Below are 16638 nucleotides of genomic sequence, written 5' to 3'. Positions count from 1 at the left end.
TATTATGTAATCATTCAAATAATAAAGAAGAGGTTTTACAATATGCAGGGGTGCCGCATCACCATATTCTTCTCTTGATAAACCAACTTCTCCATTCACATATCATTTTTTTGTACTTTCAAATCACGAAGTTACACATGCATCCAATTTCACTGTGCACAACACGAGAATGAAATAAATCCATCCACAGACCTGAGCAGGGAGACTGGCGATGTGAAGAAACTCCCCACGGGCGCCTTGCTTGGCAGGCAAGATGAGGTAAAACAGGGAACCATCTGCCGTGAACATTGGCTCGTCCTGTAGGACAAGCCACCATCAATACACAAACCACCAACAGATCAATGAGAAACGACACCATTTTGATGCAATTCATTTCTTTCTCCAGCTTTTAGGAGAACAACATAGGCTGAAAATTGATTAAACGTCTCCCTGGAGAGTAAGCGAGAAATAGTAGGAGAGAGAGACAAAAAAAGAGGCTGAACTTACCTGGCGCTGATAGTTGTGCCAAAAGTCCAATGTCATTTGGTGCCTCTGAAGATTAAAGACATTTTTAAAAGATTAGACATGTCATGTATTAGAAGTAAAATATGTGCTTAAATCCTTTATTCTCTTCTGCCTGCCAGGGAGAGGTGTACTTCATAATAAACTCACTAGCTGACGGCGTGATTCAGTCAATCCGTCATTTTAACTGGCATTACGTTAGGGACGTGGCTTTTTCATGTTTGTCTAGAGTTTAGTTGTGTTGTGTCACTGCTATCTGGAACAACTATAGGTCCAAAGTTACTCTATTGGAAACCTCTAATTAAACCGAAACTCTGGTGCTACATTAAAAATAGTCAAATGACTACTACACAGTGGCGGCCGGTGACTTCTTTTTTCGAAGGCGCACAATGCAAAGTTCATCACAACATGTATGTAGCCCATTATGTGTGTGGTTCCTTATTTCAAAATATGTGTTCTGCGCTTCGAGAGAGCCTATGTCCATCACGTGTCTCGTCAAAACAAGTGTCTGCTGCAGACGCGTCCAAAGGGTTTATGACAAAAGAGACGCTTGCTTTTGTCAGATACTCACATAATCTCATGCGTAATCGAAGTTTACTGTTAAGGGAGCGTCTTGGGTGTATTTTGTGAACGTGAGCGTCTCTTTTATCACAAACGGTTTTGACCTGTGTGCAGCAGGCACTTATTTTGACAAAACACGTGATGCACATGATTCACATGACGCAACAAACACATATTTTGAAAACACGAGCAACACACATGACACTTCGAACACATATTTTGAATTTGCACCCCTCTGATGAGCAGTCACAAGCCGCAACTGCTACTACTTAATAAAAAGAAAGACACTGCTTTTCTTTTTTATAGATGGAGATAATGAAAATCAGTTCCACCACAATGTTATTTAATGATATATGAAGAGTTCAGAATGCAAAATCCTTTAAGTGTGTCTGACATGTTTTCATGTAAATGAGCATTTTAATCAGACTCTTATGTTTAGGTTTATTTCACTTTAATGCCAATGATAAGGTTATTTGTCAGAAATTGAAATTATTTTTTTTCCAATGTCACTTTATTTATTTCATTGGTATTTAAAGGTGACATAGAATGATTGAACGGAGTATTTATCCTTGTTCTGTGATGTGACATGTAGACAAAAAAAGGGTGGGGGATTTTAAACAAGTAGTTTTGCACCTATTTGGCTCCCCCTACTGGCTTAACTTGCAATCTCATTACTGATTGGCTGACTTTGCTGCCACTCAAAAAATTTTGCCAATTATTTTAAAGTGGAGGAGTAGTTAGATGCCTGTGATGTCATAAGCATCAGTTTTTCAGATTGGGCCGTTTTCTGGCTGACATTTCTAAAAGAGGAATTTCTATGAGACTGAGATGTTTAGCATGTTTAGCACTTTTTGTATGTTTGTGAATGTGGGAGACTACCATTATTCAACAAAGACAAGGTAAAAATGGTTTTTCATTCTCTGTCCCCTTTAACAAAATTGACTGCAAAATATAAGTTTTCACGGGTCCACTTAGATCTAAAAAACCCAGGGTCCGACCCAAGCGAGTTAGGGTCTGAAAGTTTCATGCATGCCTTAGACACGGGTCGGGTATAATATTAGTGGTCTTTTGTAATTTAAAATAAATGTTTTTTTGCCAAACGGACGCGAGAAGACCTGAACTATCTTGCGTGTGTGCATCGAGTCCTTTTCCAACCCTGCCTCTGTTTGCCAAGAGTGCTTGCGACATTGTGTGGCTGGCGTAGGGTTCATTTTTTGTTGAGACAGACCTGTCAATCAATTTTATATGCACATTTTAGCGGTTACCTTGGTGTCCTCATCAGAACACTAAAAAAAAACTAAATGGAGCAGGGAGCTAAATTGAATCTGAGGCCACCGGGGTTTCTTTCTGTTTGACTGGTACATGTGGGGCTGCAGACTGCAGACACATTGGTGCCATTTACATTCGGGTCCAAACAAATTGCCACTGCGTCGGGTCGGACTCAGATCTAATTTGCTCGGATACATTTCCCCCCTCCCGAAAAGACCTCTACTGCAAAACTCTTTAAGTGCTGCAAAACCTCAAATCCACTTCTTTGGACAAGACATAATAAAAGACTTTCAAAATAACTAAATCGCAAATGATAAAAGTCAGAAATCACAAGGTAAAAATGTAGAAACTGAATTACACATTAGGGGGCGTTGTGATGCATGTGGCTCCCATATTTGGGTTGTATTCAGGTCCAAGTACACTGCAAAAAATGATTTTCAAGAAAAAAAATTATTTGTATTTTTGTCTTGTTTTCATAAAAATATCTAAAAATTCTTAAATTAATATGCTTTTTCTTGATGAGCCAAACGACCCAAGAAAATAAGTCAAAAATCAAATTTAAGTGATTTTGTGCATAAAACAAGCAAAAAAAATCTGCCAATGGGGTAAGCAAAAAAAATCTTGAACATTTTTCTTAAACACTAAATTCAAGAAAAATTAGCTTACCCTAAATACGGTACTAAGATTTTTTTTCTTGAAAATCATTTTTTGCAGTTTACTCACAAGGGACCCAAGTTTAAATGTAATCCACTGTTGTTTCCCAATTCCATCCCTATCTCTTTCCAGTCAGCCTTCACTGTCCTTTGTGAATACGGTAAATAATAAACATTTTGTGAATATATTAAGTTAACCAGTGTTCGAATTGAAGGGGGTCTGGGGGGGTCCCAGACCTGCTATAAGCCTCGAGGGACCCCCCATAAACCACAAAAATATTTAAATTAGGGGGGTCCCCTGGTTTTTATTTAAATTAAAATACAACATGAATTTATAATTCTCATGTTGCGCTGTCACAAAGCGATAGGCTACTGTCCGTTATTTGTCCCAATTTTGCAATAAGCTAATTCAAATGATTTTAGTCTGAAATAAATATAAACTTGCAAGTGCGCCTCCGGCTGTTTTCTGGAGGAATTGACAGATGAGTTAATGTCTCTATCTGCGTGTCGTGTGGATTATATTCACCTTAGTGACGGTAAGAATGTTTAGTAATCTTTAGGTTTAAGTTTTTTTTTATTCTTCTCAAACAATTATTTCATAACAGTGGCGAGGCTACACACTCAAATTGACAGCTGGCCCACCAAGTCAAAAGAAACACAAAATTTTTTATTTTGGAAAGCAGAAGAAATCACGCATAAATGACAATAAATAGTCTTTTTAAAACGAATTGATCAAATACGCATCATTCAGAAATAAATAACTATTTTTAGAAAGCTTATCTTTTGCATGTGTGGTTTTAAACCTTGCAAATGTTAACATGCAAGCGATTTTAAACAATTTGAGTGCAAGATGTTAAAGTAAGCTCAGCTGTTTTGTGTGTGCACAGGCAATGACGCGCACACATACTCAAATGGACGCACACTCATAAGCGGACGCGCGGAGACGCGCGATACTAAAGCATGCAAACACAAAATTATTTTGAAATACCACAGTCTTGGCACCTATTCTCATAAAAACATTCAGTTATGTCTTAAAGTGAGTGCAAACAGTTCAGAAAGAAGTCAGATCTTTGTGTTGGTCTGAAAGTAGCACTTCTTATCTGCTTGTGTTTCTGTCATTTATATTAATTAAACAGCAGAAAACAAAGGAAAATCACTTCTGTATCTTTAAAAAGATTAATTATATTTAATTGATATAATAAAGAAGAAAGTGTTAATGTTTATTTGATTCTATTTATGTACATAAATGCTACTGTTAGATGTTTATTTGTAACTTTGTTCTTTTCTATTTTTATATGCTCATCATTTCTTAATTTGTTCTTATTTTATTTTCCTAGCCCCAGTTTTGCTGATCCGAAAATTATTCGATCTATGATTAAAAAAAAACGCAATGTAATCCATTTAACCACTACTAGTAAAAATATGTAATTTGAGAGTAGGCATGGAGGTCCACCCTATTTCACCCCTATTCTGTTTAAAATTTCTGGCCTTGCAGTGTTTCACACTAATATGAGGGGTAAAAAACGTTTAGGGTTTGAGTTAAGGGTAATTTGGGGTCTCTTTGATTAAAACCAGGATCAGATGATTGTTGATCCAGGATCACATCTTACTTTGTCAAATCAGAGCGACCCTATAATGAGGGAGGTGGGGCTTGGCCAGGGGGTGGGGCTTAGGTAGGGGACCCCCCTATAAGCGTTGACATAATTCGAACACTGCAGTTAACCTCATTTAACAAGGTAAAAAACACTTGTGACATTTAAAATTCAATTTGAGGACTTTGCAGAAAAATTGTTGTGGGATTTAATGGATTCTTCCATAAAACCGGTGTTTTTATAAATGGCCTAAGGCCAGAATTAAGCAGATTCTAAGCGAAAGTATTTAATGAACGTATAATACGTGCCGAAATCATTCAGTCATAATTATCTCCTTTTTATGATGTCGCTTAGCGGCTTTGCATCTAAACTCTTCATATATATATGCAGCAGATAAGTCTACAGGTGTTTTGCATCAAACACACCAGCATTTCACTACTTTATTGACCAAAGAGCATCCAGGACCGGAAGCATCCAGTATCTGTATTCTAATTGGAGACACTGGGCGCTCGCAGCAGAAATCAAACTAAATTGTCACATTGCTGTAAAACACAAGCGCTCAAGCGTACATCCGATCCATCACCCACAGGCGCATACTCAAATAAGGAGTGACCTTTAAAAGTTAAGGAAGGCTGCACATAGAAATTGAGGCTTTAAAGTGAAACTTTCACGCCTTTAAATGTAAATTGAGCTGAGCTGGCAGAAGAGAAGCTGGAGATTCAGCCCGCATCAGAGCAGCATCAAGTGCAAGAGCCAAATCAATTGACACTGTGTGGATGAAGACACCTATTGTGCTGCAGTGGATGAACGGGTGACCTCTGACCTCTGAACAGGCTCCTGTTGTGGCCTCGCACACGCACAGTACAGAATGATTCTGGACCCGGTTCAACCATCGCATGGCCAGACGGGTACTGCTGATCCAACTCACCATAGAGATGTAGCTCTCTCTGCCAAAAGAGGGAAAGACATAATCCTTTAAATGCTTAGTTTTTATGGACTATTATTTAGATATCAGTAATACTTTACAGTCATGTTGTATTTGTTAATGCATAAGTTCAGTGGTTTTTAAACTGCAAAAACATTTTTTTTCATCCGTTGCAACACAAAAATATATTAAATTATATATTTTTTGCATTTTATGATTTAATTGTAATTAATTAATTTTTTTCACAGTTTGGGAAACCCTGTATGCATTAGCTAACATGAACTAACAATGCACAGTTAGTTAATGTCAGCAAGCATTATTTTTAAATCAAAAGTTGTTGATGTTTCATCCTATTTATATTTTTTCTCTGCTTATAAACTCTTAAATATGCGTATATTTCCAAAAAAAAAAAAAAATTTAAGCAAAAAGCAAAAATAAGTCGTCAATGGCGGGGAAAGAGTTAATCTTTGTTAATGTTAGTTAATGCCAATATTAATGTTAGTTAGTTAATGTTATAGATATGAATATGTGATTTTTTCCTGCCTCCACTCAACCGCACTAGCTAGGACCAAAGATATAAACTCACCTAAAGGATTATTAGAAACACCTGTTCAACTTCTCATTAATGCAATTATCTAATCAACCAATAACATGGCAGTTGCTTCAATGCATTTAGGGGTGTGGTCCTTGGCAGGACAATCTCCTGAACTCCAAACTGAATGTCAGAATGGGAAAGAAAGCTAATTTAAGAAATTTTGAGCGTGGCATGGTTGTTGGTGCCAGATGGGCCGGTCTGAGTATTTCGCAAATCTACTCAGTTACTGGGAATTTCACGCACAACCATTTCTAGGGTTTACATAGAATGGTGTGAAAAGGGAAAAACATCCTGTATGTGTCAGTCCTGTGGGGAAAATGCCTTGTTGATGCTAGAGGTCAGAGGAGAATGGGCCGACTGATTCAAGCTGATAGAAGAGCCACTTTGACTGAAATAACCATTTGTTACAACTGAGGTATGCAGCCAAGCATTTGTGAAGCCACAACACGCACAACCTTGAGGCGGATGGGCTACAACAGCAGAAGGTACCACCATCTCCACTACAAATAAGAAAAAGAGGCTACAATTTGCACGAGCTCGCCAAAATTGGACAGTTGAAGACTGGAAAAATGTTGCCTGGTCTGATGAGTCTCAATTTCTGTTGAGACATTCAGATGGTAGAGTCAGAATTTGGCGTAAACAGAATGAGAACATGGATCCATCATGCCTTGTTAGCACTGTGCATGCTGGTGTTGGTGGTGTTATGGTGTGGGGGATGTTTTCTTGGGACACTTTAGGCCCCTTAATGCCGATTGAGCATCGTTTAAATGCCATGGCCTACCTGAGCATTGTTTCTGACCATGTCCATCCCTTCATGACCACCATGTATCCATCCTCTGATGGCTACTTCCAGCAGGATAATGGACCATGTCACAAAGCTCGAATCATTTCAAATTGGTTTCATGAATATGACAATGAGTTCACTGTACTAAAATGGCCCCCACAGTCACCAGATCTCAACCCAATAGAGCATCTTTGGGATGTGGTGGAACGGGAGCTTCGTGCCCTGGATGTGTATCCCACAATTTATCTCCATCACAATCAATTATATTGGCATTAACTAACATTAACAAAGCTTAAAAAATGCTGAAAAACTACATTGCTCATTTTTAGTTCATGTTAACTAATGCATTTACCAATGTTAACAAACACAACCTTTTTGTAAAGTGTTACAACAATATCCATGATACTAAAAACCGATAACAATTTTCTGGAAAAAAAAAGTGTATTCTGCTTGTTTGTGTACAGCTCACCACCCCAAAGCAACAGCAGTATTGTGAGTAATTGTCCATGTCGTGCTATGTGGTTTCTAAGGTGCTGAGTAGTTTTAAATTGGCTGCTATGTGTTTACCAGACTGCTCTGGATTCTTACTATAGTATTGCGTGGTGATTGATATGTGTTTGTATACTGGCCCACGGCAAAGAAGAGACCATCGCCAATTACATTTTAGTCCCTAGATATGACTCGGCTTCTGAGGAAACTTTGTCCTAATTTATTAACCACCAGATAAAAATTTAAGCCAGCGATATGATGTTAAACATATTAAACTTTGTTTATAGCTCTCATAATGTACAATAAAAGTTAATATTCCATTCGATTTAAACGACAGCTTACAGATGATATCTTACAGTATGTACATCTGGCCTAAAACAAGGAGTACATTTTGAAAAAACTTTAAACACTGCATAGCATTTAGGTTTAAAAAGGTGCTTTATGTGCCTTGAGTGTTTTTTTTGTACAGTAGGTACATTTTTGCAGTTAAGTTCCATAATTATCATCATACCTCATTTGTTCTTTTCGCTTTGTCCCTTGTGTTATTTTTATGTTTTTTATTGCAATGTTTATGCCGATCTTGGTCAGATCTCTCTAAAAAGAGATTTTTATCTCAAGGGAATAACATGGTAAAATAAGGGCTTAATTAAATCACACTCATGGGGTGATTTTCAGCAGGACGAGCTGGAGCGCTTGTTGCTATCAAGGGTGAAATTGTTTCAGTCAGCCTTAGGTCTATGTTTAGGGTAAAAATTCATTTTTCAGCAGGGCGAAGCACACAGTAAAAGAGTGCTATGAAGGATTGCTTAAATATCAAAGACTTGTACTCTGGAGAGGACCAGCCAGAACTCAGACTTGAATTCAATTGAATTTTAGCAGCAAATCTAAACATTTCTGTCCGACCGCATACCGCATTTACTCTGGCAGAGATGTAGGATGTTTGCACTGAAAATGCCTAATGTTTTCATCTGAATGTAGAAATGTCTATATTTTATTAAGCCGATGCACAAAGACCAAAATGGTGCTATAGTAGACTCTTAAAGCTCCCTGTAGTCCCTTAAAACAATATATGTAAAAGATTTTCCTGTGACAGTAATTTCTTCATGCTTCAAAATAGCTTGAATATAACTCTACCTTGCCTCATTTAGTATACGTGGATCTATGAATATGTAAATTAGTCCCCTCCTCTACTTAGTCTGACCAGCTCGGACAATAGATATGAATATGTGAATTTTTCCCTGCCTTTACTTAATCGCACTATATTGGACCATAGATATATATGTACATAGATGCCGCATTCATACGCGTGACAGAAATACAAAGCAGCAGAGATACAATCGTTTTAGCGCTGAGTCTATGTGGCGGACCGCCACAAGTTTCGGTTTGCTTGGTCACATGTTCGTGACGTAAAAAACCAAGGCGATTTTAAACCACGGTTTTAAGACAATTTTATGGAGAAAATACTCAACAGTGGTGTTGAATGATGAATTTGAACATGGTTTGTCTTAAAGGAACAGTCTACCCTTTTGCCATATTAAACTGTTATTACCTCAATTTAGACAAATTAATACATATCTATATTTTTTCAATGCGTGCACTGTACAGCGCGTTGTGAATGTGTTAGCATTTAGCCTAGCCCCATTCATTCCTATGGTACCAAACAGGGAAGCCACCAAACACTTCAGTGTTTTCCCTATTTAAAGACTGTTACATGATGAGTTATACCAGTAAGTATGGTGCCACATAATAAAACTTTTTTTTGGTACCACAGAAATGAATGGGGCTAGGCTAAATGCTAACACATTCACAACACGCTGTACACTGCACGCATTGAAAAAAGATAGGTATGTATTCATTCGTCTAGGTTGAGGTAAAAACATAGTTTAATATGGCAAAAGGGTAGACTATTCCTTTAAAGCATATTAATAACCCCACATAGACATAGACAACAATAAAGACTTGGGAGACTTTAAAAATAAAGGTTTTAGAAAGAGTTCTTCACAGTTATGCCACAGAAACATCATTTATAGTTCCCCAAATAGTTTTTCAGCCAAAGGTTACCATAAATGGACCATTTCTTTCTTACCTTTTGTGCAACAAAAAGGTATGTGAATTCAAAATGTTCTTTATGGAACCATTCAGTCCTATGAAGTAGATTTTAGGAACCTTTATTTTTAAGAGTGTATGGACTACATTTCTTCAGCACTTATTGTTGCAAATACGTTTAAAATCTTTCATAAAAATTAAATCAAACCTATTAAACCCTCTTCACTTGTTACACACATATAGTAATGCACGTGAGATGGCAATAAAATTGTTAACATTGAAAGGGTTACTTTGGATAAACCAATTAAAATCTTTTATTAAGTCATTCTACATTATTGACATTGGTAAAAACAAGAAAAATGGCTTTTCTGAGGGCATTTCTCCAGAACTGTGCATCAAATATATGAATCATATCTGTAATGGGGCAAATTAATTTTAAAACATTTAGAGTCTTATTAATTATTAAAAAATTAGAAGAATTACTTTAATTTGTATGTTGCTTAGAAACAGTATTTTGCAGTCATATCACCCACTGTAGAGCATACTGTAGTTACAATATCTTATTTTTTATTTAAAGAGCACCTATTTCACTGCTAAAAAACGACGTTATTTTGTATATTTGGTATAATACAGTCTGTCCGCGTGGTTTATGGTTATTTTCCACATACTGTACATTTATGTAGCTCCAGATTTCACTCGCTCTGTGTGAAAGCTCTGTGTCCCTGATTGGCCAGCTAATCTGTACTTTGTGATTGGCCTGAATACCTCTGACATCAGCTGTAAATGTGACGCTCCTTTCCATGTTTGAAAAATACGGTCACAATGCAATGCTAACAGGAGTTAACTTACAGGCTGTGAGTCATAAAAATTATGATAATGTCGGTCTTGTCTACGTCACCAATCCCAGGAAGTATACTGCTGCCTACAATCCGTGTGTTTGTTGTAGTCGAAGAAAAGAGATTTATGTTGGAGATGATCATCTTTACTTTGGGGTTTGTACCTTTTGCATATCGTTAACATGTACTAATACACACTTACACACCAAAGGAAATGTGAAATCGAGAATCGGACAATAGGTGCTCTTTAATACATACAATAAAATTTAATAAAAGTTTTCTGTGTTTTCCATGATGCACAATCTTCGATGACACTTCAATCAAAACATGCAGTAAAAAGTTATTGCACAATTTACCATGGTTATGATCCATTACATTTTCCTGCATCTTTTGCAGTGCACATGTTGGCTTTGGCATGGCTTCACACAGTTATGAAAGATAAACCTCACCTGTTGTTCTGAGAGTCAGGTGCAATCATTTCTAATGTGTGTGCTGGACCGTATAAATTCACCACAAACAGACTGGCTGATGGGATTCTGGATCCTGCCTGTATGAAGCAAACATGTTTAAATCCCTCCAATAGTGCACATTTCTCCATTTGTTATTGATTATAAATGTCATACTTTTGTCATACATGTCTTCACATTTAATGTCTGGGTATGATTGATTTGAAACGGGACATGTCATGAAAATTGACTTTTTCCATGTTTAAGCGTTATAATTGGGTCCCCAGTGCTTTTATCAACCTAGAAAATGTAGATAAAAAACAAGCCAGTAACTTGCCAGCATGTGAAAAAATAGGTAATTGAAGTTTGGCTCCCCTTGTGATGTCAGAATGGGATAATACAGCCCCCCAATCTGCACTATCCAACCACAGCACTGTCATTTAGTGCAGAGATCAGCTCATTTGCATTTGAAAGGACACACACAAAAACTGCACATTTTGCTCACACCTACAAAAAGTGGTAATAATAAAATGCTATAATAAATTATCAATGTGGTATTTTGAGCTAAAACTTCACATACACTGAAAAAAATGATTCATTGAATTTAATCAATTTTTTTAAGGTAAGTGGTTGCAATCAATTTATTTAAGCTACATTTAAACAAAAAGATTAGTAAAGTAAAATAAAATATAAAACTTTTGTTTGAATATACCTTGAATGGATTGATGGCAACCACTTACCTTGAAAAATTGTTTAAATTCAATGAATCATTTTTTTCAGTGTATGTACTCTGGGTACACCAAAGTTTTATGTGACATCTTAAAAAAGTCTTATGAAATGTCCCCTTTAAAGCAACTCATGCGAATATTCTGTCATTTTTAAAAGTCCATGGACTGATCAAAAACCAAAATATGAACAATGCAGGTTCTTCTCAGTTAGTGTGAATTACTTGTTTGTACACCAACTGGACTGATCAGGTTTTTAAATGTACTGACTGAATCCAGCAGTAAATAACCTTTAAGCATAAGGATTTTTAAAGTAAAGCTCAAGTTAACTATAAATCACTTTAATAAGGTCACAAAAGCTCCATAAAGGGTCATTAAAATTGGGGAAAATTGACTGGTGCAATTGTTTAAACCCTCTTTAATTTGTTCTATGATAGAAAGGAAGTCATGTGGGTTTGTCACAACCTTAGGATAGGTAAATAAAGGTTTTTCAGGTTTGGTTGAACTATTTCAGTGGTTCTGAACACCCAATCCACATTTTGTATATGAAGAGTTTCATTGCAAAACGAGATAAATCCATTTTTTAACATTTTTGTCAAAACATGTTTATTATAATTTTATCATGTTATTATTTTGTTTTATGATGATACTTAGCTGTATTTTTTAAGTTATGAAGGTTTTAATCAAAACAAACCAACTGCAGTTGCATTGAAATTAATTGGAATGCACAACCAAAAAACGAGATTTCTGAACAATTAAAAAAACGGTGGTTAATTCGTTTTGCACCAAACTCTTCATATATTAAATTTTGGTTATAACAAGGCTGTGCAGTGCTATTACTATAAATAGATGGGACAATGCGATGCTTAAAAGGACACTCCACTTTTTTTGAAAATATGCTCATTTTCCAGCTCCCCTAGCGTTAAACATTTGATTTTTACAGTTTTGGAATCCATTCAGCCGATCTCCGGGTCTGGCGGTACCACTTTTAGCATAGCTTAGCATAATCCATTAAATCTGATTAGACCATTAGCATCGCGCTCAAAAATGACCAAAGAGTTTCTATACTTTCCTATTTTAAACTTGACTGTTCTGTAGTTTTTTAGCAATGATATTAAGCAGCAGCCGAAAATAGCCCCCTTAGTAACTTTCAAAACCAGGGTACCATTTTCGGGCATTACTTAATATCATTGCGCCTCCTGCAGTCATGTTACGGCAGCAAAGTTCTTGATTATTACGCCAGAATGAGAGTATAGTTCCTAACCATATCTGCATAGAAAATCACAACTTTTAATTTTCTGTCGTTCTTAGTACACAACGTAACTACAGAAGATTAAAGTTTTAAATAGGAAAAATATCGATCTCTTTGGTTATTTTTGAGCGCGATGCTAATGGTCTAATCAGATTCAATTAATTATGCTAAGCTATGCTAAAGGAGATCAGCTGAATGGATTCCAAAACGGTAAAAATCAAATGTTTAACTCTATGGAAGCTGGAAAATAAGCCCTTAAAAAAAAAGTAGAGTGTCCCTCTAATATGGCCATACTGGCAAACAAAGTCCCGCCTTCAAGTTCAAAGAACCAACCATCAAAGGCTGCTGAATTTCTGGGGAGTAGCTCTGTCCAGAGTCGTTTGAGGCACTTGCCAACCTTTAAGCTAAAACAACGTTCATAAATTTTGTTTTTAGGGCAATTTGAGTTTAAGAAATATACGTTTTGGTACAGTTGATGTCAGGTTTAATAAATGGTCGGAAATATGATGTTTAATTGTGATTTTAGCACATGGTTCTAGAGATTTCTGTCTTTCCCCATTCAAGTAAATAGGACTTTAGTCTTGCATGACTGAAATAACTGTCTGGAGGCATTGCGACTTCCCTAAGGGACTTTGTTAAAACAACTGAATCAAATTATTAGCTTGTTAGCAAAGAGATCCATGAAATTAAATGTGTGTGTCAGATATATAAGAGGCACAATGTTCAATTCAATTAAATTTTTTTATATAACGCTTTTCACAGTTGGTAATTGTTTCAAAGCAGCTTTACATTAATAGAAGCAGGGGAAAACACAGAAAAATCGACATACAATATAAGTAGCAAAATACAGCGTATACATGTAACGTATAGAAGAGGGTGCTAAGTTAAGCCAATGTCGGCTGACTCCCCGGGGTTGAAAAAAACCCTAGGAGAAAACCTCCTGACTTTTTTTAAGCCTAGGAGGAAAAAAAGTCCTAGGAGGGAAAAAACTCCTTGGGAGATAAATATCGACTGAAAGGGATAGTTCACTTTAAAATCAAAGTTCTGTCATAATTTACTCATCCTCATGTTGTTTTAAACCTGTATGAATTTCTTTTTTCTGATGAACACAAAAGAAGATATTTTGAGAAATGATGGTAAACACACAGCAGTAAGTGACCATAGACTTCCATAGTAGGAATAAAAAAATATGATGGAATTTAATGGGTACCGTCAACTGTGTGTTTACCATCATTTCTTTTGTGTTCATCAGAAAAAAATAAATTAATATCGGTTTAGAACAACCTGAGGATGAGAAAATGATGAAAAAAATGTTCATTTTAAAGTAAACTATGCCTTGAATATATATATTTATATGGGATGTAAACGGTATGTAAACGAATAAGGAGATTAAACGGGTTCCGTCGGTGGTCGTTGGTTGCAGTACTGGAGTTAAAAACCACTAAACTAAGATGTGCAGCAAACATAATATTGTGTGCGTTCTTACCTTTGGATATGGATAGAGGACATTAGATGGATAGATCCCGCCCAGAAAGTAAGGTATCTCCATAATAGGGGTTGCCGAGTTGTTAATAGAAAGATATGCCAGTCGGGCACCGTCTTTGGCCCACCAGAGTGCAGGATATTTCATAAGTACCTCCTCTACATGACGAATTTCATCCGGGTAGGGGACAGAAATAAAAATTTTGATGGGGTTAATTAATCTACAACGGAGAGCGCCGTTGACCTGTGCTCATTACCATAAATCTAATTTATCTCTCTCATCACATATTTATGAGATAATAATCTTTGCATAACCACTCTGCTGTCTTCAAGTGGGTTGTCACAATTGTCTCAAAGCAACACATAACTTTGAGTTATTACAGTGACGGACCGCAGTAAGAGCGTTGGTTGGAAAAGCATACATTTAAGACCACTGACCCTCATAGGTCCAATCAGACAGTCCGTTAACCACCAGTCCGCTTCTCCCTGTGGTTGTCAAACGCATCGCCTTGCTGGAAACATCAGGCTTGTAGTAGATGTCATTCTCAAAAACATAGACCTTGCATCAAAAGAGACACCAAAACAATATTAATATGAATAGATGGAGCCATAATCCAAGATGCCTACAGGGATATTAGAAAACAAGTAGGGCTGCCTGCATAATAACAACTTGAATATCTTATGTTTAAAGTATCTGCTTGAGAACGTATAGCTGGTCTCATGAATACGATCCGTTGATTAAACCAAGGATACATCAATCATGCATTGATTTTGCTACGTCTTCAATAGCATACCAAAATATTCCTCTTAAAGAGACACTCTTTCACACACTTTTTTTGAAAATATGCTTATTTTCCAGCTCCCCTCGAGTTAGACATTTGATTTTTACCGTTTTGGAATGCATTCAGCTGATCTCTGGGTCTGGCGATACCACTTTTAGCATAGCTTAGCATAATCCATTAAATCTGATTAGACCGTTAGCATTGCGCTCAAAAATAACCAAAGAGTTTTAATATTTTTCCTATTTAAAACTTGACACTTCTGTAGTTACATCATGTACTAAGACAGACAAAAAATTAAAGGTTGCAATTTTCTAGGCAGATATGGCTAGAAACTATACTCTCAAACTGGCGTAATAATCACTTTGCTGCTGTAACATGGCTGCAGCAGGCGTAGTGATATTACGCACTCCCCGAAAAATAGTCCCCTTGGTTACTTTCAATAGCAGGGGACTATTTTTGGGCGCTGCGTAATTTCATTGCGAAAAGTCGCAACTTTTAATTTTCTGTTGGTCTTAGTACACGATGTAACTACAGAAGAGTCAAGTTTTAAATAGGAAAAATATTGAAACTCTTTAGTTATTTTTTAACGCGATGCTAATGGTCTAATCAAATTCAATGGATTATGCTAAGCTATGCTAAAAGTCGGAGATCGGCTGAATGGATTCCAAAACGGTAAAAATCAATTGTTTAACTCTATGCTAATTGTTTACGCTAACACAAAGCTATGCCAGTTGATCTTAACGTATCAACCTAAATTTTTCCAACTCTGACTAACTTGACTGTAAATATTACATAAATGTAAATAATATGTTTATTTGCATTGTGTTTGACATCATCAAATAATAAAAATCAATGCCTACTAGTTTAAAAAATAGTAGGCTGTAAGTACTACACAGTATTTAGCTGGCATTAAGCTTTAATTCCATTCTCATACTCAATTCAAAGCATGCTGGCTATGCGTACTAGCTGTAATGCAGTAAGAGACAAAGACAAATGAAGGGTGCATTCTCACCAGCTGGTTCCCTTGAGGCCCCCACGCTGCATACTGAAGTACAGACGTATCCTCATCTGTTGGTGTAAGGTCCACAATTTCCCTAAGACACGCAGACAAAAACACAGCACGCAGCACAAATTTTGACGCAATATTTTAATACAAAGGCACAAATTCGTCAGGTTCGCTCTGTCTGGAGGAACTCGTAAAAAAGCACGATGCAGAGATCATACAAAACAAAATGCACAGAGAGTCAAGGCCAGGGGTCTATATTCATGCAATGGAACCTCAGCTTAGGCTAAATGATTGACAAAGTAGCAAAAAAACAAGCAAATGGGCTTCAAGACATTTTTTTACATTTTACTGCCGTCTCATAACCACAGGCACAATATAGCAAATCCCTGTCTGAGCATTCGGCGCATTCGGCACATTGCAGGTTAGTGAAAGAGATTTTGTCAGCTGGAAAACAGCCAACTTTGGGGTAAATAGGACCTTTCAGAACTTTTAAAGAATCGATGCCTGATGGATAAGTTTGGATGAAAGTACACACAGCAGGGGAGCTCTGGACTGTTATTTTTTTTAGTTGTGCACATGCCCAATACAGGCCATGCAGAAAGGGACCTCTGTCTACATACCCGCTGGTCACAGTGTGGATTGCAAAAGATGCAGTGAAGGACTGTGAGAAAACCTGGAAAGGGCAGAGGACATG

The 16638-nt window shown here is 36.8% G+C and overlaps 1 protein-coding gene across 6 annotated transcripts in view; it reads right to left on the bottom strand.

The window, feature by feature from the left end:
* LOC129430595 (inactive dipeptidyl peptidase 10) overlaps positions 1 to 16638 on the bottom strand; it is an 84063-nt gene that overhangs the window by 26757 nt on the left and 40668 nt on the right. For 5 of the 6 annotated variants that reach the window (XM_055187949.2, XM_055187950.2, XM_055187951.2 and 2 more), the window contains 8 exons: positions 16565 to 16617; positions 15951 to 16032; positions 14595 to 14715; positions 14161 to 14315; positions 10701 to 10798; positions 5400 to 5523; positions 487 to 531; positions 193 to 297 (listed from right to left, as the gene is read on the bottom strand). In XM_055187949.2, coding sequence (XP_055043924.2) covers positions 193 to 297; positions 487 to 531; positions 5400 to 5523; positions 10701 to 10798; positions 14161 to 14315; positions 14595 to 14715; positions 15951 to 16032; positions 16565 to 16617 — 783 coding nt within the window. The remainder of the gene's footprint in view (positions 1 to 192; positions 298 to 486; positions 532 to 5399; positions 5524 to 10700; positions 10799 to 14160; positions 14316 to 14594; positions 14716 to 15950; positions 16033 to 16564; positions 16618 to 16638) is intronic. The other variant, XM_055187953.2, reaches the window with a different exon arrangement.

The sequence above is a fragment of the Misgurnus anguillicaudatus genome, chromosome 13 (assembly GCF_027580225.2).
Source record: "Misgurnus anguillicaudatus chromosome 13, ASM2758022v2, whole genome shotgun sequence".
Lineage (NCBI taxonomy): Eukaryota > Metazoa > Chordata > Actinopteri > Cypriniformes > Cobitidae > Misgurnus > Misgurnus anguillicaudatus.
Note: the sequence above shows the minus strand (reverse complement) of the source record. Positions and strands in the feature narration are given on the sequence as shown.